This window comes from Maniola jurtina, chromosome 9, assembly GCF_905333055.1.
Source record: "Maniola jurtina chromosome 9, ilManJurt1.1, whole genome shotgun sequence".
NCBI classification, from domain to species: domain Eukaryota; kingdom Metazoa; phylum Arthropoda; class Insecta; order Lepidoptera; family Nymphalidae; genus Maniola; species Maniola jurtina.
Window position 1 is genome coordinate 4836093 of NC_060037.1, and position 17399 is coordinate 4853491.

Sequence of the window (17399 nt, forward strand, 5' to 3'; positions counted from 1 at the left end):
ATTTTTTTGTGTTCTTATAAAATACCTATATAATACATTGGATACGGTTAAGCTGTTCTTAAATTATTTAGAAGCCATGAAGCGTCGAAAGATGGTCGAAAGAATAATAACCTGTAAAAAAATTGAAGGTGGTCTCTGGTCTAAAGTACATATCAATGACATTGACAAATAGAATTTGAGTTTGACATTGTTCAATCACATCACTTGCATTTCTATATAAAACATTAAAAATTCAAAACCAAAATAAATCTTGTATTAATTTTACAATATTTGCATACGATTCTCACACAAAATTTTATAATGATACAATGCACGAGCTCATTAAAGAAAAAAATATACGGAGAAAGTTAAAACTGATTCAAAAAATTGCACTCGAAAAAGGGATCGACGAAGTTTTAATTAAAGACTTTAATTATATTTGTTCGAGTGGAGAGACTAAAGAAACACATTTTTGTACGGGGTTTAAAAAGAAAATAATAATATCAGTGGGAGTAGCATTAATATCAGTGTTGTTAGTAAGTTTGGGAGTGGATTATTTATTAAGTGCAAGGTGTCTGTTACCTATTAATCACTTGGTGTGGGAAGCGACGCGTCCTCTCGCTGATTGTAGCTATTGTGCGAATGTTACGAAACCGATTATACTGCAGAACGTTACGCGCCAAAGTTTTCGGGTATGAAAGATTTTAGATCATATCTTTTCATACAACATTATTCATTGTTATCCATGTTTTTAGTCGATTAAAAAAACTATTTAAGTAATTTTATTTACAAAAAGGTTCATGACGTTCTGTTCATCAATTTACAGGACTATACCTAGGATAGTGATTTTATGTTTACTTTTTCCAGAGATATGCATACTCATCAAAACCCATCATAGTAAAACATGCCATAAGCCATTGGAGAGCTATCAAAGAATTTAATTTTCACATGTTCAAAAAGTTGTATGAAAAAACTTCTGGCAGCTATGAGAGTCTTGAAGAAGGGTGCCAGTTTTTAAACTTTAAAACTGATCTTTTTACACTGAAGGAAGTGTTTGAAATGCCAGCTGCTAGGATTCGGAATGAGCCTGGCCAAGACCCTTGGTATGTTGGTTGGTAAGTATTTACTTCATTTAATGTTACAACTACAACTTGTTGGCCTTGGTCCCTTCTACAGTTTTTCTCCATTTCTATCCTTATCCTTCCATAAATGTTCCCACTCTCTAGAGCTTTCTATATTCATTTGTTAGTAAAAATGATTTATCATCTTCCTAAAAATCCTCACCCTGCCACTGGTTATGCACGTGTTCCAGGTGGCATTTTGGTCAAGTCATATACATAGCATTTTCAATTTTTTATTATTATTATTAAAACTAAAATTGGAGTCAACTAAAATTCAAAGATAATAAAAAGGCTTTAATAAACCCTATTTTGCAGGGGTAATTGTCATCCAGATATTTTGACAAAGATCAGAAGATATTATGCAGTACCAGAGTTTCTCCCAGAGGATGCAGAATTCCCGGCAACTGAAAATCTGTTCTTTGGATATGAAATGGGAGCTGTTATGCATGTAAATGTTTGTTTTTAATAAATTCTATGTATTTTACGTTATGCTTTAGAGCACTATCTCACTAAGAAATCAATGGAGGCGCAACCAGGTCATGCTACCAATAAAATGTACATGTATAGTGCTATGGAGGGCAGGTCATCTGGTGTCTGCTTGGTTGCACCACCACTAGTGTTCTAGTGAGATAGGCCACTTGATCAGCTTACTATTTAAGTCAGATTAGAATTGCCCTCTGATGAGAATTACTATTAGACCCTGATTGAAAATACAATTTGACTGTAATTAGTAATGCCATTTGAACCTTATTAGAGTTGATATTTCGAGACCCTGATTGGAAATTCTATTTGACCAAAAGAGTTTCCATTTACCCCTGATTGGAACTGCCACTTGACCCTAATTAGAATTGTGACTTGACCTCCCATGAGAATTGTAGTTTGAGCTTAATTAGAATTGCAATTTGACCTAAGATTTGCAAAAGTTTATTTGAATAAAGAAAAATTCTGTTTCTGTTTGAGTCAGAAATGGTATTTTTAGCGCCCGACCCAAAAAGAGGGGTGTTATAACTTATAAGTTTGACGTGTATATCTGTGGGACTGTGTATCTGTCTGTGGCATCGTAGCGCCTAAATGAATGAACCGATACTAATTTACTTTTTTTTGTTTGAAAGGTGGCTTGATCGAGAGTGTTCTTAGCTATAATCCAAAAAAATTGGTTCAGCCATTTAAAAGTTATCAGCTCTTTTCTAGTTTTCTTGTAGAACAGAAGGTTAGATAACCCTTAGGTTCATAATATTAAGTGTCAATTGACAAATGTCAAGCTGTCAAGATGGACGTTGCCTAGATACATAATTATTTATTTGAAAATGATGTTTTGGAAAACTCAGATACTTTAGATCGTAGGCGCGAAATAGTCCAAGAAAATCGGTTCAGCTGTTTGAAAGTTATCAGCTTTTTAATTTACACTTGTAGCTTAATTTTATTGTAATTCTCATTTAAGGATTTTTTATCAGTCAAATAAGCAATGTGTTTGGGACTGCCCAAACATAACTTTTCCATTCATATTGTGTACTTTCTAGAATATAGACAAAAATATCTCTGGGCAGCTAGTGAATAATTTTACTGTCCTTGACTTATATTGTGCAACTGAAATATTATTATTATTTTAACTTCCAGTTAGACTATATCCCAAGACTGATGTGGCAAGGTCAGGTTAAAGGCAACAAGACTTGGACTGTAGTACCAGTGCCAGAATGTGAACATGTTTGCAACAAATTCCAATACTATGTTGAGCCAGGAGATGTGGGTATGTGAATAATCTTGTAAATCAACATTCATAATTATTACTCTTGCTTTTAGTAAGATACAGCTGAAACATCCGTATGGACTTACCAAACCAGAAGATCATTCTGAAAATGCTTTCTGACCCTGATTATAATCGTCATTTATGATTTAAACCTGAATGGAACTGCTATATGTGATCCAGATGTAAATTGCATATTGTCAAATCCTTAAGAATTGCTACCTTCTTTGAATTAGCTACGTAGTCTACGCCAATAAAGCATTTTTTTTCTGATATATGGGTAGATTTGGACTGGCACTGAATCACATCAAACTAAAATTTTACACACTGTATGCAAAAAAAAAATCTACACGAATTTCAGACATTTGCTTTGATTTGGTGCTAGTGTGAATATACTCTAATAGGTTTTTGTATCGTAAACATTATTTTCCAGGACTTATTGTTTCTAATATTGTTCCAGTACTCTTAGACACCAGACTCTGGTATCATGCAACAAGTATACCTAAAGGACAATTTTCTTTAACAGTGCAGTCTGAATATGGATGATGTTTGACACCCACAGTTTAATATTAAACAAATCAGTATTATTTACACATATCGAATGCCAAAAATATTTTAACTTTATGACTATTTAAGGTGCCATTTTATTCTAGTTTGACTATTTATATTTATTATTTATATTAGTGTTAAGTATACTCTTTATTTATATCAGTATTTATTTGAGTGAATTTTGTATTTTTTTATGAGTGAAATAAAACAAAAAACTAATTTAAAATGTTTTTATATCTAATTCTATGATCAAATTCGCATGAAGGATTCGTAGGAATATAATAAACGAAATCATATTATAAATTTTTGTATGCTAAAATAGAGAAAACTAAAGAGAAATTTTTGTTGTTGCAATATTCCGGCCAATCCTTCAGTGTGAGTTAATTTTATAAAGTTCAAATAGAGATCAGGTTTTGAAACACAGGACAATAAGCTCATGAATTGTGAACGCGCGGTACTGGTGTACCGAGTATTCAGTAATAGCAATATATTACAGCTCAAAACCCCAAAGGCATAAAATGCAATTTTACAATAGCAAATAAAAATTCTCACAAATGACCAGATAGGTGCCAAATTTATTTTATCAATGGACAATTTTTAATTGACACAGCATAATGATATCACAAAATAAATAGTACCAACAACGGCTCGATACAGTATTTTGAAATTTTCAACAAATACACTTATTATAAAACTGTATTAAAAAATCAAGATAAAAAGGGTTTGACAATTACTTTTTATCAAAACGTTAGTAATTTCGACAGTATTCTGTATAAGAGAGATGGACCCTAGCACTAACTGTATTGTGGTTTATCAATACAGTAAAATTGTATAAGTCGCCTGTTCTTCTAAATATAAAACATGAAATATACATACATGTGCTAGGGCATAACACGGACATTTATAATTTATACATATTGCAACTACCCAAGTAGCTCACAGACGTTAGATACAGCAGACCGTTATTACATTATTGTTATTAGAAGAATTGCCACACACCAAGTACTGCATCTTTTATGGCTTCAATATACTGTGCTGGTACCCAGTACACCCAATACCTCGATGCTTCTGTAGGTCCAAGTTGCAGTCCCTGAAGAGAGATCTATGTGAATATACTTTAAATATTGACAAAGTTGGTACCAATTTCTTACTTCATAACATAGTCATCACTTATGAGTTCCAAGTTTTAAGTAAACATGACATAAATTTGAGTAACAAGGTTAATTATTATACTGGGTTACTCAATTGAGTAACCTAACCCTAAACTCAATGTTCAGGGGCTCAGGTTGGTAAGGGATTGCAGAACTTACATAAGAAGTTGACATTTTGATTTGTTCAAAATAGAATGAGATTGAAAATGGGTACATTTGCCACTTACCATAATATGATATTCTTCATGATCTTTTATTGGTTCTGATGTAATACCTGCAAGGAGTATTAAAATCAATCATTACTTAACATTATTTAATTCACCCACCATGCAGAGTTTTTTTTTGTTCAGATTAATCTCAGAAATTTATATGTACAGATTTTTCATACAGTTTTCACCAACAAAAAGAGATTCTCTAAGAATATAGGCCATAATTTATGAACATTTTGCGAATTTAAGGTACCAGCATGAAATAAATTGTGAATTAATTGGGAATCTGGAGTGTGGTGTGCAGTCAGTTGGTTGTTTGAAATACATACAAACCTACAAGTCACATGGGCACATTAGCGACCCAGATCTCTAAATGAGATTATTTATTTTAAACTTAGAATTTTTTGCTCTTTTAATACAATAGCAACGAAAAAGATGATAGATATAACATCTATCATTTTGATTTTGTTGGAATATAAAATATAGCCAAATATAACAAATCGATTCATTCATCATAATCAGCTCATTAGTTTAGGTGCTATGATGGAACATACTTAAATACAAACATACATCCATAGACTGCTAAAATTGTAACCCTTCCTTTTAGGTTTGCCATAGTTGGGTAATAATATGACCTTCTTTGAATCAATTTAGAGATAACAAGCAATATTTACTTTTGATAGAAGTCATGGCAAGTTTTTCAGTACGTTCTTTGGTTCCAAGCCACAGCTGGTCCTGTTCAGGCTTGAATGTGAGCCTCACTTTACCTCCGTGTTTATTTAACATCCCACTTAATGGCACAGGGGGTAAGGGTTCCTGTAAATATATCCATTTTTACATATCCTTTAACAATACTAGATGATTCCAGCAACTTTGTTGGTGTTGATTTAGGTATTTTTAATATTAAGATTTAGGTAATTTAAACTAATTCTCTTATGAAGCCTTTTCATATTGGATCTATGTCCCCTCACAAGCTTGAAATCCAGGCTTTGGTATGTGAGTATGAAAAGATTAAAACCTACCTTAACTCCTTTAATTCCAGGCATGACATCTGGGGGAATACCCTTGTCCAAAACTTTCCTGTGAATTTTTTGCATGCATAGAGGTTCCTTGCTTGACTGACTACTATTCTTTTCTTCTAGTATTTCCTAAACAAAATTTAAAATCAAAGTAGAATTTCCCGCAACTGTGTTTATATTTGGAAGTTATATTTGAGTAGACATGATATGGGAATTATTGAATTATCAAAATAAGTAATATTTAAATGCGATATAATATAATGGCATACCTTTGGTGCACTTTTCACAGCCAAAATATCATCCATTTTAGATCCAACTAGCATGACTTTTCCACCCTTAACTACTCCAGAGTTCCTCAAAGTGACATTATCCTTTGCCATGCCTTTGATTATTAGTTTCTGGGCGGACTGTGGGACGCCGCATATTCTCTCTAAATGAGCTTTAAGTTCTAACACTGTTGCATCATATGCAAATGTGATGTCGTGTTTATTTTTGTTAAAGACTACAGTAAATTCGACTTGTTCCGGGATCTCGCAAAGTTCCGAGTCCTCCGCCGGTTCCGAAGCACACGAAGCATTCTCTGTGGGAGCTTCGATATGTGACTTTCCATTATCAACACGAGGTTTGCTTTCTATATCGGGCTTAGAGCTGCCGTTTGCTACTAAAGAGTTAGGGTCTTGATTTTCTGCCGTGTCTCCCTTTTCAGAGGCTAAAAAACAAAGCGTGAGTTAGCAAAATTCTAGAACAAAAGGTCCCTCGACTGAAATCAAATTGTCAAAAACAATTCCAACGATCATGCAGATAACCTGTATTAAACTTTACCAATATAATCCATGTTTGGGTGTTAGTGGTAAATTTGAATTTGTCTACTAAACTGAAAATCAGTACTTTTGCAGCAATTGTTTTGAAAAAATAATTAAAAATATACAGCCGACTGGCTGACGTGAAGCAACAAATTTTTATTTTTCATTCATAAATCATAACACAGACCATTAATCCGGAGATCATATCTGTCTGTTGGTCTGTACTCTGTGGTAGTTAATCTATGCTTTAAGCTACGTTCAGAAAAGAGAAGTCTTTGTCATTTCATAAATAGTACCTTGTTGTTTATACCTTATTATACTAGGTCTGTGGTTTGTACAAACACAACTAAAATTTTTCAGAAATTATTATTTTTCCTTGAAAAGAATAAAAGGTCTTCATCAAAGAAAATATTATTTAAGGATAAGATTTTGAATGTTTAACCATAGATAACCTTTTCACTATTCCTAGCTTTTCGGTTGCTATGGCGCCAAAATTTCAAACAACGCCGCCCACACAGTGACTTGTAAAAATCTTGTAAAATCCAAAGACTTGTAAAATCAAATAAAATACACAGGCCGATATTTTAAAAGAGAAATAAGATAAAAACTTTATGAAATTATTATCGAGCTAAGGATTTTTCTGTGGATACAATAAACAATAATGAATTTTAATATTGAAGATCCTTTAGCAGGTATTTTAAGTGACGGTAGTGACGATAGTTTCTTTGACGATGATATACTGGGAAAGAAAAAGCCTCCAAAGAAAAAAGAAACTCCTACAGCGGAAAGGAAAAACGCTTTATTCGATATAGGTGAACCAATAACGCAAACTAATAACACTAAAGCTGAAGATAAAGATTTGTTTGGAGATGAGAACTTGAAACGAGAGTCGTCATACAATGAGGTTAAAAGTGCTCAAAAAGCATCTCCAACACCTTTCAAACGTACAATATCTAAAGATTCAATCAAAATTAATCAGAATGAAGCAAAAACTAAACTACTGACTGAAAAAATTGAAGTAGCAAAGTCCCCAGCTAAATCCAAACCTATCATGAATGTTGATAAATTAAATATTCTAGACGATGCAAAGAAAGATCCAATGAAACCTCTTGAAAGGGGTAAAAGTTCGCAATCTTTATTTGATGACATTTTGGGAGGTCCATCATTAAAATCAGGCACATCAACTCAATTTACAAAACCCACGACTGCTGCAAAAAAAGAGGATTTTGATTTAGATTCTATTTTAGGAAACACAGAACCTAAAACTACCTCTAGTAAAATTGAATCACAAAAACCTGTAAAAATTGAGCCCCCAAAAGATATTAAACCTAAAAAAGGTAAACCCAGCGATGACTGGCTAGGAATTTTTCAAGAAAAAGACGAAGTTATGGAAGAGGATGATACCGATGACGTACCAGCATGGTTAGGAGGCGGTGATAAAAAGAAAAAGGCTGTTAACGAACCAAGTATGAAAACTAAGCCAACTAAACAATCACATCCTGAAGAAAAACCTAAATCAGTAGTTGAAACTGATGAGACAAACAAAACTACTATTGATTCTAATATAGATAAGGTTATGAAAGCTGATTTTACTCCTAATGCCCCAAAGCTGGATATAAATCAGGAAGATTTAACAATGGAAGGAGCGTCTCTTTATTTACAACAACAAGAATCTCAGCTAATGATTGCTCTGCAGTTGAAAGCACAAGATGAAAAGTTAGCTTCAATGCAGTGTAAGTTTTAGTGCACATCTTTTTATTTAAAATATCTGAGTAAGTAGTTACATAGCATTAATTCTAATTAAAAATAATGGTAAAATTCAATGAATTACAGTGAATAAAGGTTTATCTTATTAAGTACCTTCTTAATTCGGATAGATAATCCATAAAATGCTAAGTACATAGGTAGGTACCTATGTAACTAATTTACTGAATTATTAAAAAAGAAGATTTGGTTCTTCCTGACTTAGTGCTTGGAAGCTAGCTGGAAGATATCGTTTTTAGGCTGACTTAAGTACATATTATCAGAAAGGGACTGTCAGAAAACTTTATGTTCCACTCTGCGAACATCAGAAATGTACCTACCTACACCCAATCCGGCTACATTCTGATCATCTGCGTCATGTCGGCGAGGTCTAGTACATTTATAAGCAGACTGCACAGTGCCTTCCGACGCGCTTCAGAATTTTTCTAAACACATTATTTGGTAACCGGCCTTAATCTTACTAAAATTCTTCTTTTTTTTCTACTATATTTTGTTATGCTTTGTACTTTTTAGTGCGACAGAAAGAAAGTCAGCGAGTACAACGTGAAGCGGCGTTAGCACAACACGAACAGATCGACGCGATGCTTCGGCGACAAGCCCAGCACAGGCAGCAGATGCAGAATATCATTGCTGCACATCAGGAGCGAATCACACAAAGGATAAAAGTAAGAAATCTCAGCTATCAGTCTGTATACAACATAGGTCTTTTCAAGAGTACCTATGCCACTAAACATGGTCTTTCCCGCCATTTTCTTCAGAACATCAGTCCAGCGGGCTGTAGGTCATCTTATACACTGTGTGCTGCGCTTACCATCGTAAAAGGGAAGTGGGAACGAATACGAAAGAATGGGGAATAAAATAAGAAAATAGATCTTTGGCTTATTAATATTTCTTCTTTTACAAAACAGGCTTTATTAGGTGATGTCAATACTGAACATGACGAAGAACTAGAAATGACAAATGAATATGAAACTACAGAAAATCGTAAAGAGAGTCCACAGGCAAAGGAAAGGAAGCAATTGCTGCAACTTGTACAATCTCTGCAAGAAAACCATGACAAAGAAGTTGATTTAATGGAAACTTCTTATAGGTACGAGTAGGATAGTAAGATTTTCATTAAGGTCCAATTGCGTGACAAGCGGTTAAAATTATGTTACAGTTAGTTTAACCAACAATAAAAAGCAAAATGTATTGCACAAATCAGTTTCAGTACCTATTATTCATATTTTCATGATTAAGGTTAAAGAAAAAATTGTGGTCCAAAGTTAACAAAGGCCTTGGCTTGTCCCGTAACGTACTTTTGTCCCTGTGAAATTGATTAAAACTTTGTGTGCAACGCAACCTAAACAGTTCAGTTGAATCAGAACTTAATAAAATTGCTAGCAGTAGAAATTATAACATGTTTGACTACTTTAACAGACGACAGCTAGCTTTCTTAGAGGTTTCTTTTACTCAAACAGAAGAAAGAATGAAAGAGGAGAGCGAAAAACTCGTAAAGTTCTACGCGGAGAAAATAAGCTGGCTTGACGAACACCATCAGTTGTATAAGAGGATGTATGAAGATAATTTAAGCTCTTTAACAGAAAGACATAAAAATGAACATGATTTGATTAGACAACAACATTTGGAGAATATTAAAGTTTTACAGGAGCATCATGCAGCTTTGATGGAGAATATCAAGTAAGAAATTGAATGATTCCTATAATGTACTATGAGCATAATTTTTAAATCATACTACTTTAGTATAGTAAAGTAAATGAAAAAATTAAAAGAAATCATATATTTCTTGCTGGTAGGAAAAGAATTCCAAAGCAATTTAAAGAGTCATACTCATTCATCATCATTATAATGATCAACCCATCGCCGGCTAACCGCTGACGACGGGTCTCCTCTCAAAATGAGAACGGTTTGGCCATAGTCTACCACGCTGGGCAAGTCAAGATTGGCAGTCACTGTCATTAGTACTTAACAGATAGACGTGTGACGGTTAAGAACTCGTAACAGCCAATTTGAAATTGAAGTTTGAGTACTTATTTTTAATCCCTGACCCAAAAAGAGGGGTGTTATAAGTTTGACGTGTGTATCTGTGTATCTGTCTGTGGCATCGTAGCTCCTAAACTAATGAACCGATTTTTAATTCAGGTAGTTTTTTTTTGTTTGAAAGGTGGCTTGATCGTGTGTTCTTAGCTATAAACCAAGAAAATCGGTTCAGCCGTTTGAAAGTTATCAGCTTTTTTCTAGTTACTGTAACCTTCACTTGTCGGGGGTGTTATACATTTTTAATTTACATTTGTGTAAATTCAGTTTGAACGTAAATATATTTTTAGAAATGCAGTAAAACAGGAGCAAGTACTGATAAAAGATTCTGCTAGTTTTTCATCGGATCTTCAGGAATTGTTGTCGAACGTAAAAATTGGTAATGAAAAATGTGGTCAGTTATATGAGAAAGTCGAATTACTTTCACAAAATACTCACAGGGATACAGAGAGAAGTTTGCAGATACGAGAAACCCAAATAACTGGTAAGAAAGTAGGTAGGTATGTAAATGTAAAATAAGTATACTTAATCTTAATTTTATTAAATAGGTTTTGTCACTATTTCAGATATGATAGAACAACTGAGAAAGGAAAGAGAGAGTTTTGAAAAAGAGAAATCAGAAAGCAAAAGTATGGTTAACATGTTGGAAGCTCGACTGAAACAAATGACTTCGGTAATAATTTTAATGCCTTCATTGAAATATAATACAATTTTTGTAGCATACACAAAATTTAAAAATATAAATTAAAGTAAATAGATACTTAGATTTTTTGGTCCTTCGAACCGGATCTCCTTAATTTCATGGGTCCCTTTTTATTTAAACGATTGATAAATTTTTATAGATGATTGAAGAAGAATCTGCATTATTAAGGCAAAAGAAAATGGAATTCGAGTTCGAAAAAGCAACGTTTAGCAAACAAACGGAATTTGCAAAAAATGTGTTGAAGAAACAAGATGAAGAAATTAAGGTAAAACACATCGAATAGAAAATAATAGATTTTAAAACTTTGTATAAAGATTAAGGATCCAATAACACAGTCCATATTAATTCTTGTGAAATTAATTCTTTTTATATGGACTGTGTTATTGCACAGTCCATATAAAAAGAATTAATTTCAGTAAAAGAAGATGAATGATGAATAGCTATCATAACAAAATAAGCAACTTATTAGGTATATTAAAATATTCAGACACTTAATTTTTTATACTTCACCGAGGTCCCTTTGAAAAGGAAACCAATAATGAACCGCCTTATTCCATCCTCAAAAAACATAAATCATTTAACAAAAAAATATTTCAGATGTTAAAAGAAGATATACAAAAAGAATACCAAGATAAAGTTGCGAAGATAGATGAAGAAAGGGCTAAAGCTTTGAAAGACAGTGCTTTGGTTGCTAAGGAGAAAGCTTCTATACAGAGTTTGAAGTTGGAACTTGAGGTAGGTATTATACATACTTATTAATATGAAAAGTTTATCTACTTGCCTAGGTGGTCTAGTCGCTAGCTTATAGCTACCGCTGCGGATCCCAGATCAGACCAAAAGTAATATTGGGTATTTCTGCCAAGAAATTCTATTTATTCTTCAATAAAATAGCTGGAGATGAGATATTGATGGAGTTACACCGCAGAATCTCGAAGACGTGCACAAATACCTATGTATAAAATATATTATACATAGGTAGGTATTTGTGCACTAAGTATAATATTTCCTGATAGTTGGTCATTCGCCTTTAAGACAGGCCGTCGCCAAATTTTGTCACTTCAACCCACCACCGCGGTCCCATTACCTACTAAGTAACTACGGGTCTCCTCTCAGAATGAAAGGCTTAGGTTAGGTATGTGGTTACCCAAATTGGCAGATTGGCAGACTTCACATACTCACCTTTGAGAAAATTATGGAGAATTTTCAGGCATGCATATTTTCTCATGATGTTCCCTTCGCCGTTAAAGCAAATATTCAAATTTCGGTTCACATATTTTCACATAGTACCTAAGATAAAATAATATAAATATGACAGAAAACGAAGGCAGAATTACAAGCGCAGTTGGAAGAGCTAACAGAAGAAAGGACGAAGATAAACACTGAGAAACAAGAGTTGCATTTGGAGGAACAGAGAGTCATGTCCAAGTAAGTGCCTATGTAATCGGCATCAGAGGCTATGTGGAGCGTCCCCATCCCGATTGCCATCTCGACCTATCGGCTATATTCGCCTGGTGTGATCGCAGTTTTGGTAATAATAAGTATCCCAGCATTCTGTTGAAAATACATATTTATGTTATAATATTTAACTGGCATACCTCAATAACACTGAGCAATCGGTGAAGCATAATTATTTAACATGTCATGACTAAACATTCTTGTAAGACATATGTCTATAATTTTTTTAGAAGCAGAGACTTAGACCTACTAGCCAAGACAGCAATGGAGAAGCAGTCCCAAGCGGACAAGAAATATTCCGAAGCTGAATTCCTCCAAAGAAAATACGAAGATAGGATACGAAGAGTTCAGGAGCATGTCGTCTCACTTAATGCGAGAGAAAAGCAAATTGCTAAGGAAAAAGTGGCTTTATCCAGAGAAAGATTGAGTTTACACAATGAAAGGAAAGAGATAGACAATCGTCAACAGTGTTCTTTATGCAGAAGTTCACAATATAATACGGAATATGCTTACATGGCGTACAATGCGCCTGCTTCGAGGGTATACGGTGATGTGTCAAGGGAATATGGGAATTTAAGCGCTCCTGTGAACGTAGTAGAGGCGGAAATGGCTCAACTGATGGGAAGGGTTGGACATGAAGTAAATGTGGATGGGATTGATGGAGATCAAGAACCGGGGCCGTTAAAGGTAAACTATAGATACAAGATAGACTTGCGCATGACGACAATCAAGGCTAATGGAAAGCAAACATGATTGTAGGTAGTTAGGTAGGAACGCGCTTGCCTAGAAGATACCTATTCACTCGTCTTCAAAGTACTTACTCAAGTTGTATGTAAATACATGCTCAGGGATTTGGCAAAAATTTTAGAAAAGAATATTAGCCAAGTTCATCATGATAACTAATATTCTTTCTCCTATTAACGTTAAGCTTGTACAAGGAGTATCTACAACAACGGTTTAAATCGGTGACCTTTCGGTATCTACAAATTATGTATTCGTGAACATTCAACCTATCTCAAATTAAAATGTTTGTTACAAAATTCGATTCGTGTTAAATCCTTATGGACCTTATCCTTTCATTCACCTTATGGACTCTCAAGTGACAAGTGCCAACTAAATTGTTTAGGTGGAATTTCGAGCTGAGCGACTGTCGCGGCGTTACTGACGTCATAGACGCTCGACTCGAAAGACCACCTTTATGTATATTGACTAATTTTGAGTGTCCTAGGTACCAAAAGCTTAAAATATAACTGACTTATTTCTTCTTCATCTTTCAGGATTACATGGATCCAAAGTTAATGATGCTGCGCTTAGATGTTCAGCAAGTAATAAGTCATTTAGACCAAACTAAGAAAGACGAAATAAAAAATAGTCATCAGGAATGACAGTTTGTCATTACTAAACTATGGGGATGAATCAGGCATAGTACTCATACCTACGCATCACGAAAGTTGAACCATCGTCCATCTCAACCCATCGTCCACTACTAAGCACGGGTCTCCTCTCAAAATGAGAAGGACTTATAATTCACCACGCTTGCCAAGTACGAACTGACAGACGTGAGGTGGGCTAATTAGTAGTGATTATTTTCGTAAGGCCAAATGTGTTCGTTAAAATAATGATAAAATGAAATAAAAAGACTGAAAATATATTAGAATTGTTTCATTTAATTTACTTCGACGATTATAACATTTTTATTATTACGTATTTTTTTCTTATAATATTAATCGTGTTATCAAAATGTACACAAATGCTTAACTAAAGGATATCCTTATTAATATTTCAATGTAAAAATAGTAACTATACATATTTTATTTTTATTTTAACTATTTAAGGATACTAAGGTATGTTACTAAACATATAGATTTAGAAGTACATACGCTTAATGGCTTTATAATAAAATTCATAAATTAAGATTATTGCTTATATATATTTTTAATTATGATTCGGAGCATCGGTTTCCTTACACCGAATTTTAAACTACCTACATCCAGTCTTAAGGTAAAAAAAAATCGTTTTAGGTAGCAATAATAATATATGGACGGCCTGGCCTTATATTTGTCTAAAACTAACCCAGATCTAAAATTCTACACTATGGTTTATATTACAGAATTGTTTAATATCAACTGGACTAAATAATAATCTTCAAATTAAGGAACAATATTTCTTTTATTCTTTGTAACCACTATACATTATTTACATTTTATTAATGGTGAAAACATTCTATTTTTTGTAAGAAAATGTTATATTTTCATTATAAATAGTCAATTTCGTTAACTATTACGCGTAGGGAAACATTCCCGCATACAATATTGTACAGGGCTATGAATTATTATCATCTGTGAACTGAAAGATGACATTAAAGTCGTTCAGTGTTACCATCCAATCATTAATTGGAGTAGGAAATTCCTAAAAACAATGTGTACTCACTACTCAGACTGATATAATAATATATAAAATACATAAAACGAAATGTTCAAATGTACGCATCTAAATATGTTAAATAAAATGTATAACATCCAATAACTTTACAAATATTTTATGAGAGTTTTTATTTTTGACAAAAAGCTTGCAACACTCAAACTAAGCTTATATTTCATTATTTTCAAATAATATTTTCGCCTACCCTCATTTCAATTCTTAATAAATAGGTATACTTATATATACAACTTATATTGTAAGCGAAATTGATTTAAATAATACAATAATATAAATTGAGAAAGGCCTTTATACCTATTATGACATAACGCATGGGTACATTAAATAAAACATTACTAACATAAATATTTATCTATTTATATCAATGACATCAGTAAAATATTAAGTTTCCAATAAGTAGTAGTTTTTCTGCTTATGTTAATTTTACATTACTTTTTCTAATCACACATTCATCTGGCTGTGTAGTAAATTTTTAAATTAATATAAATATGAAGTGAACTTGGAAATACCGAAACTTATGACAATATAATATAATTATATTTTTATTTTTACTAATTTTATCACAGTGTTAATATCCGATTTGAAATAAAAATAGATACCAAAATAGTTTTTTAAGTAGGTACCTACCTTAATGGAATATTAAAAAATTAAAATATTTTAGTTCATATGAAAAAGTCAATTACAGTCAGACAAGGCTATTTTGGCGCGTGACCAAAATCGAAACTAAAGCCGCCATCTTGAGAAGTGCACTTGTTGATAGTTTGCTGCATTCTCGCTGCATTGCTGTCGGCATAAAGCTACAACAGCGCCCTCACTCAAGTGCCAAAAGAGCCTTGTCGGACTACTCATTAGTAAAATGACGTAATATGGACAATAGGTACAATTGAATTTCAATACTAACTCAAACATTGAAACCTAACCGTAAATTTGCACCATGCATAGGATAGGTCATCGAATGTGACGAAGGGATTTCATGGGTAATTTCAATTTGTCTTGTTGAAAACGTTCGTACTGCAGAAAATTGGGTAATACTTTAACAATTAGGTATTTTAAATTTTTTGAGCTAAAAGGCTATGAAGTTCCTCTAAAACAACTTATTACTACGATTAGATTATTCAACAAAATACAGAGTTTTCAAACACAGTTTGATACATTTACAGGAAACAGAATTATCAACATGTTTTTATGTAAATGTTTCATCAATGCAAATTCACGGTTAAGTAGGCAGTCGAAAGAAATTGATAAGTATAGTTAGCGACAGGTCGCCATGGCAATAGGGGTGGGGACCGGTGCGGGTTAGCGCGTGTGCGGAGCGTCCCCCCGTCTCATACCCCGATTGCTATGTCGACCTGTGCCGAACTATAGAATCCAAACCTAATGGCGGTTGAGAAGTTAGTCACTAAATCGTGCAAGTGATGCAAGTAGGTTCGCAATGACATATACTTAAGTCACTAAATAGTAGGTATATTATAATTTCGGCACTCTTTTCAACCGCCAAAAAGAACTTTAACTAAGTATACATTCAATTTATATTTATTTGCACTAAGTTGGTAAGTTTAACGCTGTGGAGTTTAAATTAAATATTTCGGATAATTTATTTTCTATATTTTCCCCTTATGTAAGTACCCTAATTTAGAATTTAATAACTTTTTTAGCATAGAATTTTTATCTAAGATAACATTAACGCATCGATTCTAGATATACAATTTTGCTCTATCACTCTTGAACAGGTGTTATGACTTCAAGTTAGTTTTCTGATGTTTGACTTCAAGCAATTGCGGGTAGTTTTCGACGATCGCCAACAGGATGCCATCTATGTAGTCGCGCAGTTGAACATTCACGTCTTGCTGTTCCTTTAAAGCTTTTTGTAACTGCAAAGAAAACATATCATTTTTTTAAATCCTTATTACAATAATAAGGCGTAACGTGCGTGAGAAATGTGTTGTGAGTGATAGGGGTCATGCTTGTTCAAAGAAAATGAGTCATAAAGTGAAAAAGGTACAAAAGTATTATTGATATAATGAATACTAGGCGTAAATACAATATTTAACACAGTATAGTGTATTTTTTTCATAAACTACAAATATTAGGGGTGTCTCAACCAAGCGCTTGGGTTCGCGAGATGCTTCGTGAGCAATTGGACGGTCAGTGTAGATATACTCGCAGTGAGCTGATTGGCCGACACTAGCTCACTATTGGCTACAATGCATTGTTGTAACAAGAATACCATAAATTCAGCCAATCACAACAATTGAGATTGTAATAATGATTAATGCGACTTTCCAGGAATCGACTAGCAAGGCTATTTCGCAGCATGTTACCTCAGTAGCAACAACCTCAAAGCATACACCGACCAAGCATTTGCCTCAGGCTAATACATGATCCCATTCACTTGGTGTTGACATACCCATGGAAATACCCATTTT

The 17399-nt window shown here is 33.5% G+C and overlaps 4 protein-coding genes across 9 annotated transcripts in view; 2 read left to right on the plus strand and 2 right to left on the minus strand.

Moving 5' to 3' along the window:
• The first annotated feature begins 188 nt into the window (after positions 1-188).
• Positions 189-3547, plus strand: LOC123868307. Of its 2 annotated transcripts, none has more exons than XM_045910776.1 (5): positions 189-671; positions 847-1094; positions 1416-1548; positions 2718-2847; positions 3305-3547. In XM_045910776.1, exons 1-5 carry the CDS (start codon positions 309-311, stop codon positions 3388-3390), a joined length of 960 nt encoding a protein of 319 aa, XP_045766732.1. In that variant the 5' UTR covers positions 189-308; the 3' UTR covers positions 3391-3547. The 2 variants fall into 2 exon arrangements, with proteins under 2 accessions (XP_045766732.1, XP_045766733.1); XM_045910777.1 differs by having other exon boundaries at positions 189-515.
• A 62-nt stretch (positions 3548-3609) lies between these two features.
• On the minus strand, positions 3610-6761 carry LOC123868311 (ubiquitin domain-containing protein UBFD1-like). Its single transcript, XM_045910782.1, has 6 exons — positions 6595-6761; positions 6042-6481; positions 5776-5901; positions 5428-5569; positions 4772-4818; positions 3610-4483 (listed from the first exon to the last, which is right to left on the minus strand). Exons 1-6 carry the CDS (start codon positions 6605-6607, stop codon positions 4373-4375), a joined length of 879 nt encoding a protein of 292 aa, XP_045766738.1. The 5' UTR covers positions 6608-6761; the 3' UTR covers positions 3610-4372.
• Positions 6762-6938: 177 nt separating this feature from the next.
• Positions 6939-14631, plus strand: LOC123868288 (cytadherence high molecular weight protein 2-like). Its single transcript, XM_045910737.1, has 11 exons — positions 6939-8308; positions 8853-9004; positions 9248-9429; positions 9759-10019; positions 10667-10860; positions 10943-11049; positions 11219-11344; positions 11677-11814; positions 12395-12504; positions 12765-13221; positions 13812-14631. Exons 1-11 carry the CDS (start codon positions 7237-7239, stop codon positions 13917-13919), a joined length of 2907 nt encoding a protein of 968 aa, XP_045766693.1. The 5' UTR covers positions 6939-7236; the 3' UTR covers positions 13920-14631.
• The window catches only part of LOC123868299 (rab11 family-interacting protein 4A), a 127569-nt gene continuing 124351 nt past the window's right edge, over positions 14182-17399 (minus strand). For all 5 annotated transcript variants that reach the window (XM_045910758.1, XM_045910756.1, XM_045910759.1 and 2 more), the window contains one exon: positions 14182-16844. In XM_045910758.1, the coding sequence (XP_045766714.1) occupies positions 16707-16844 (138 nt within the window). In that variant the 3' untranslated portion in view covers positions 14182-16706. The remainder of the gene's footprint in view (positions 16845-17399) is intronic.

Excerpts from the sequence above, each read along its gene's own strand:
- LOC123868288 (XM_045910737.1), top strand. The coding sequence starts at position 7,237 with ATGAATTTTAATATTGAAGATCCTTTAGCAGGTATTTTAAGTGACGGT. Across the intron at positions 9,430-9,758 it reads TTAATGGAAACTTCTTATAG|ACGACAGCTAGCTTTCTTAG; the intron begins GTACGAGTAGGA and ends CTACTTTAACAG. Across the intron at positions 12,505-12,764 it reads GAACAGAGAGTCATGTCCAA|AAGCAGAGACTTAGACCTAC; the intron begins GTAAGTGCCTAT and ends TAATTTTTTTAG.
- LOC123868311 (XM_045910782.1), bottom strand. Across the intron at positions 5,902-6,041 it reads CTGTGAAAAGTGCACCAAAG|GAAATACTAGAAGAAAAGAA; the intron begins GTATGCCATTAT and ends AATTTTGTTTAG. Across the intron at positions 4,819-5,427 it reads TGCCATGACTTCTATCAAAA|GTATTACATCAGAACCAATA; the intron begins GTAAATATTGCT and ends TACTCCTTGCAG.
- LOC123868307 (XM_045910776.1), top strand. The coding sequence starts at position 309 with ATGCACGAGCTCATTAAAGAAAAAAATATACGGAGAAAGTTAAAACTG. Across the intron at positions 1,095-1,415 it reads GACCCTTGGTATGTTGGTTG|GGGTAATTGTCATCCAGATA; the intron begins GTAAGTATTTAC and ends CCTATTTTGCAG. Across the intron at positions 2,848-3,304 it reads TGTTGAGCCAGGAGATGTGG|TACTCTTAGACACCAGACTC; the intron begins GTATGTGAATAA and ends ATATTGTTCCAG.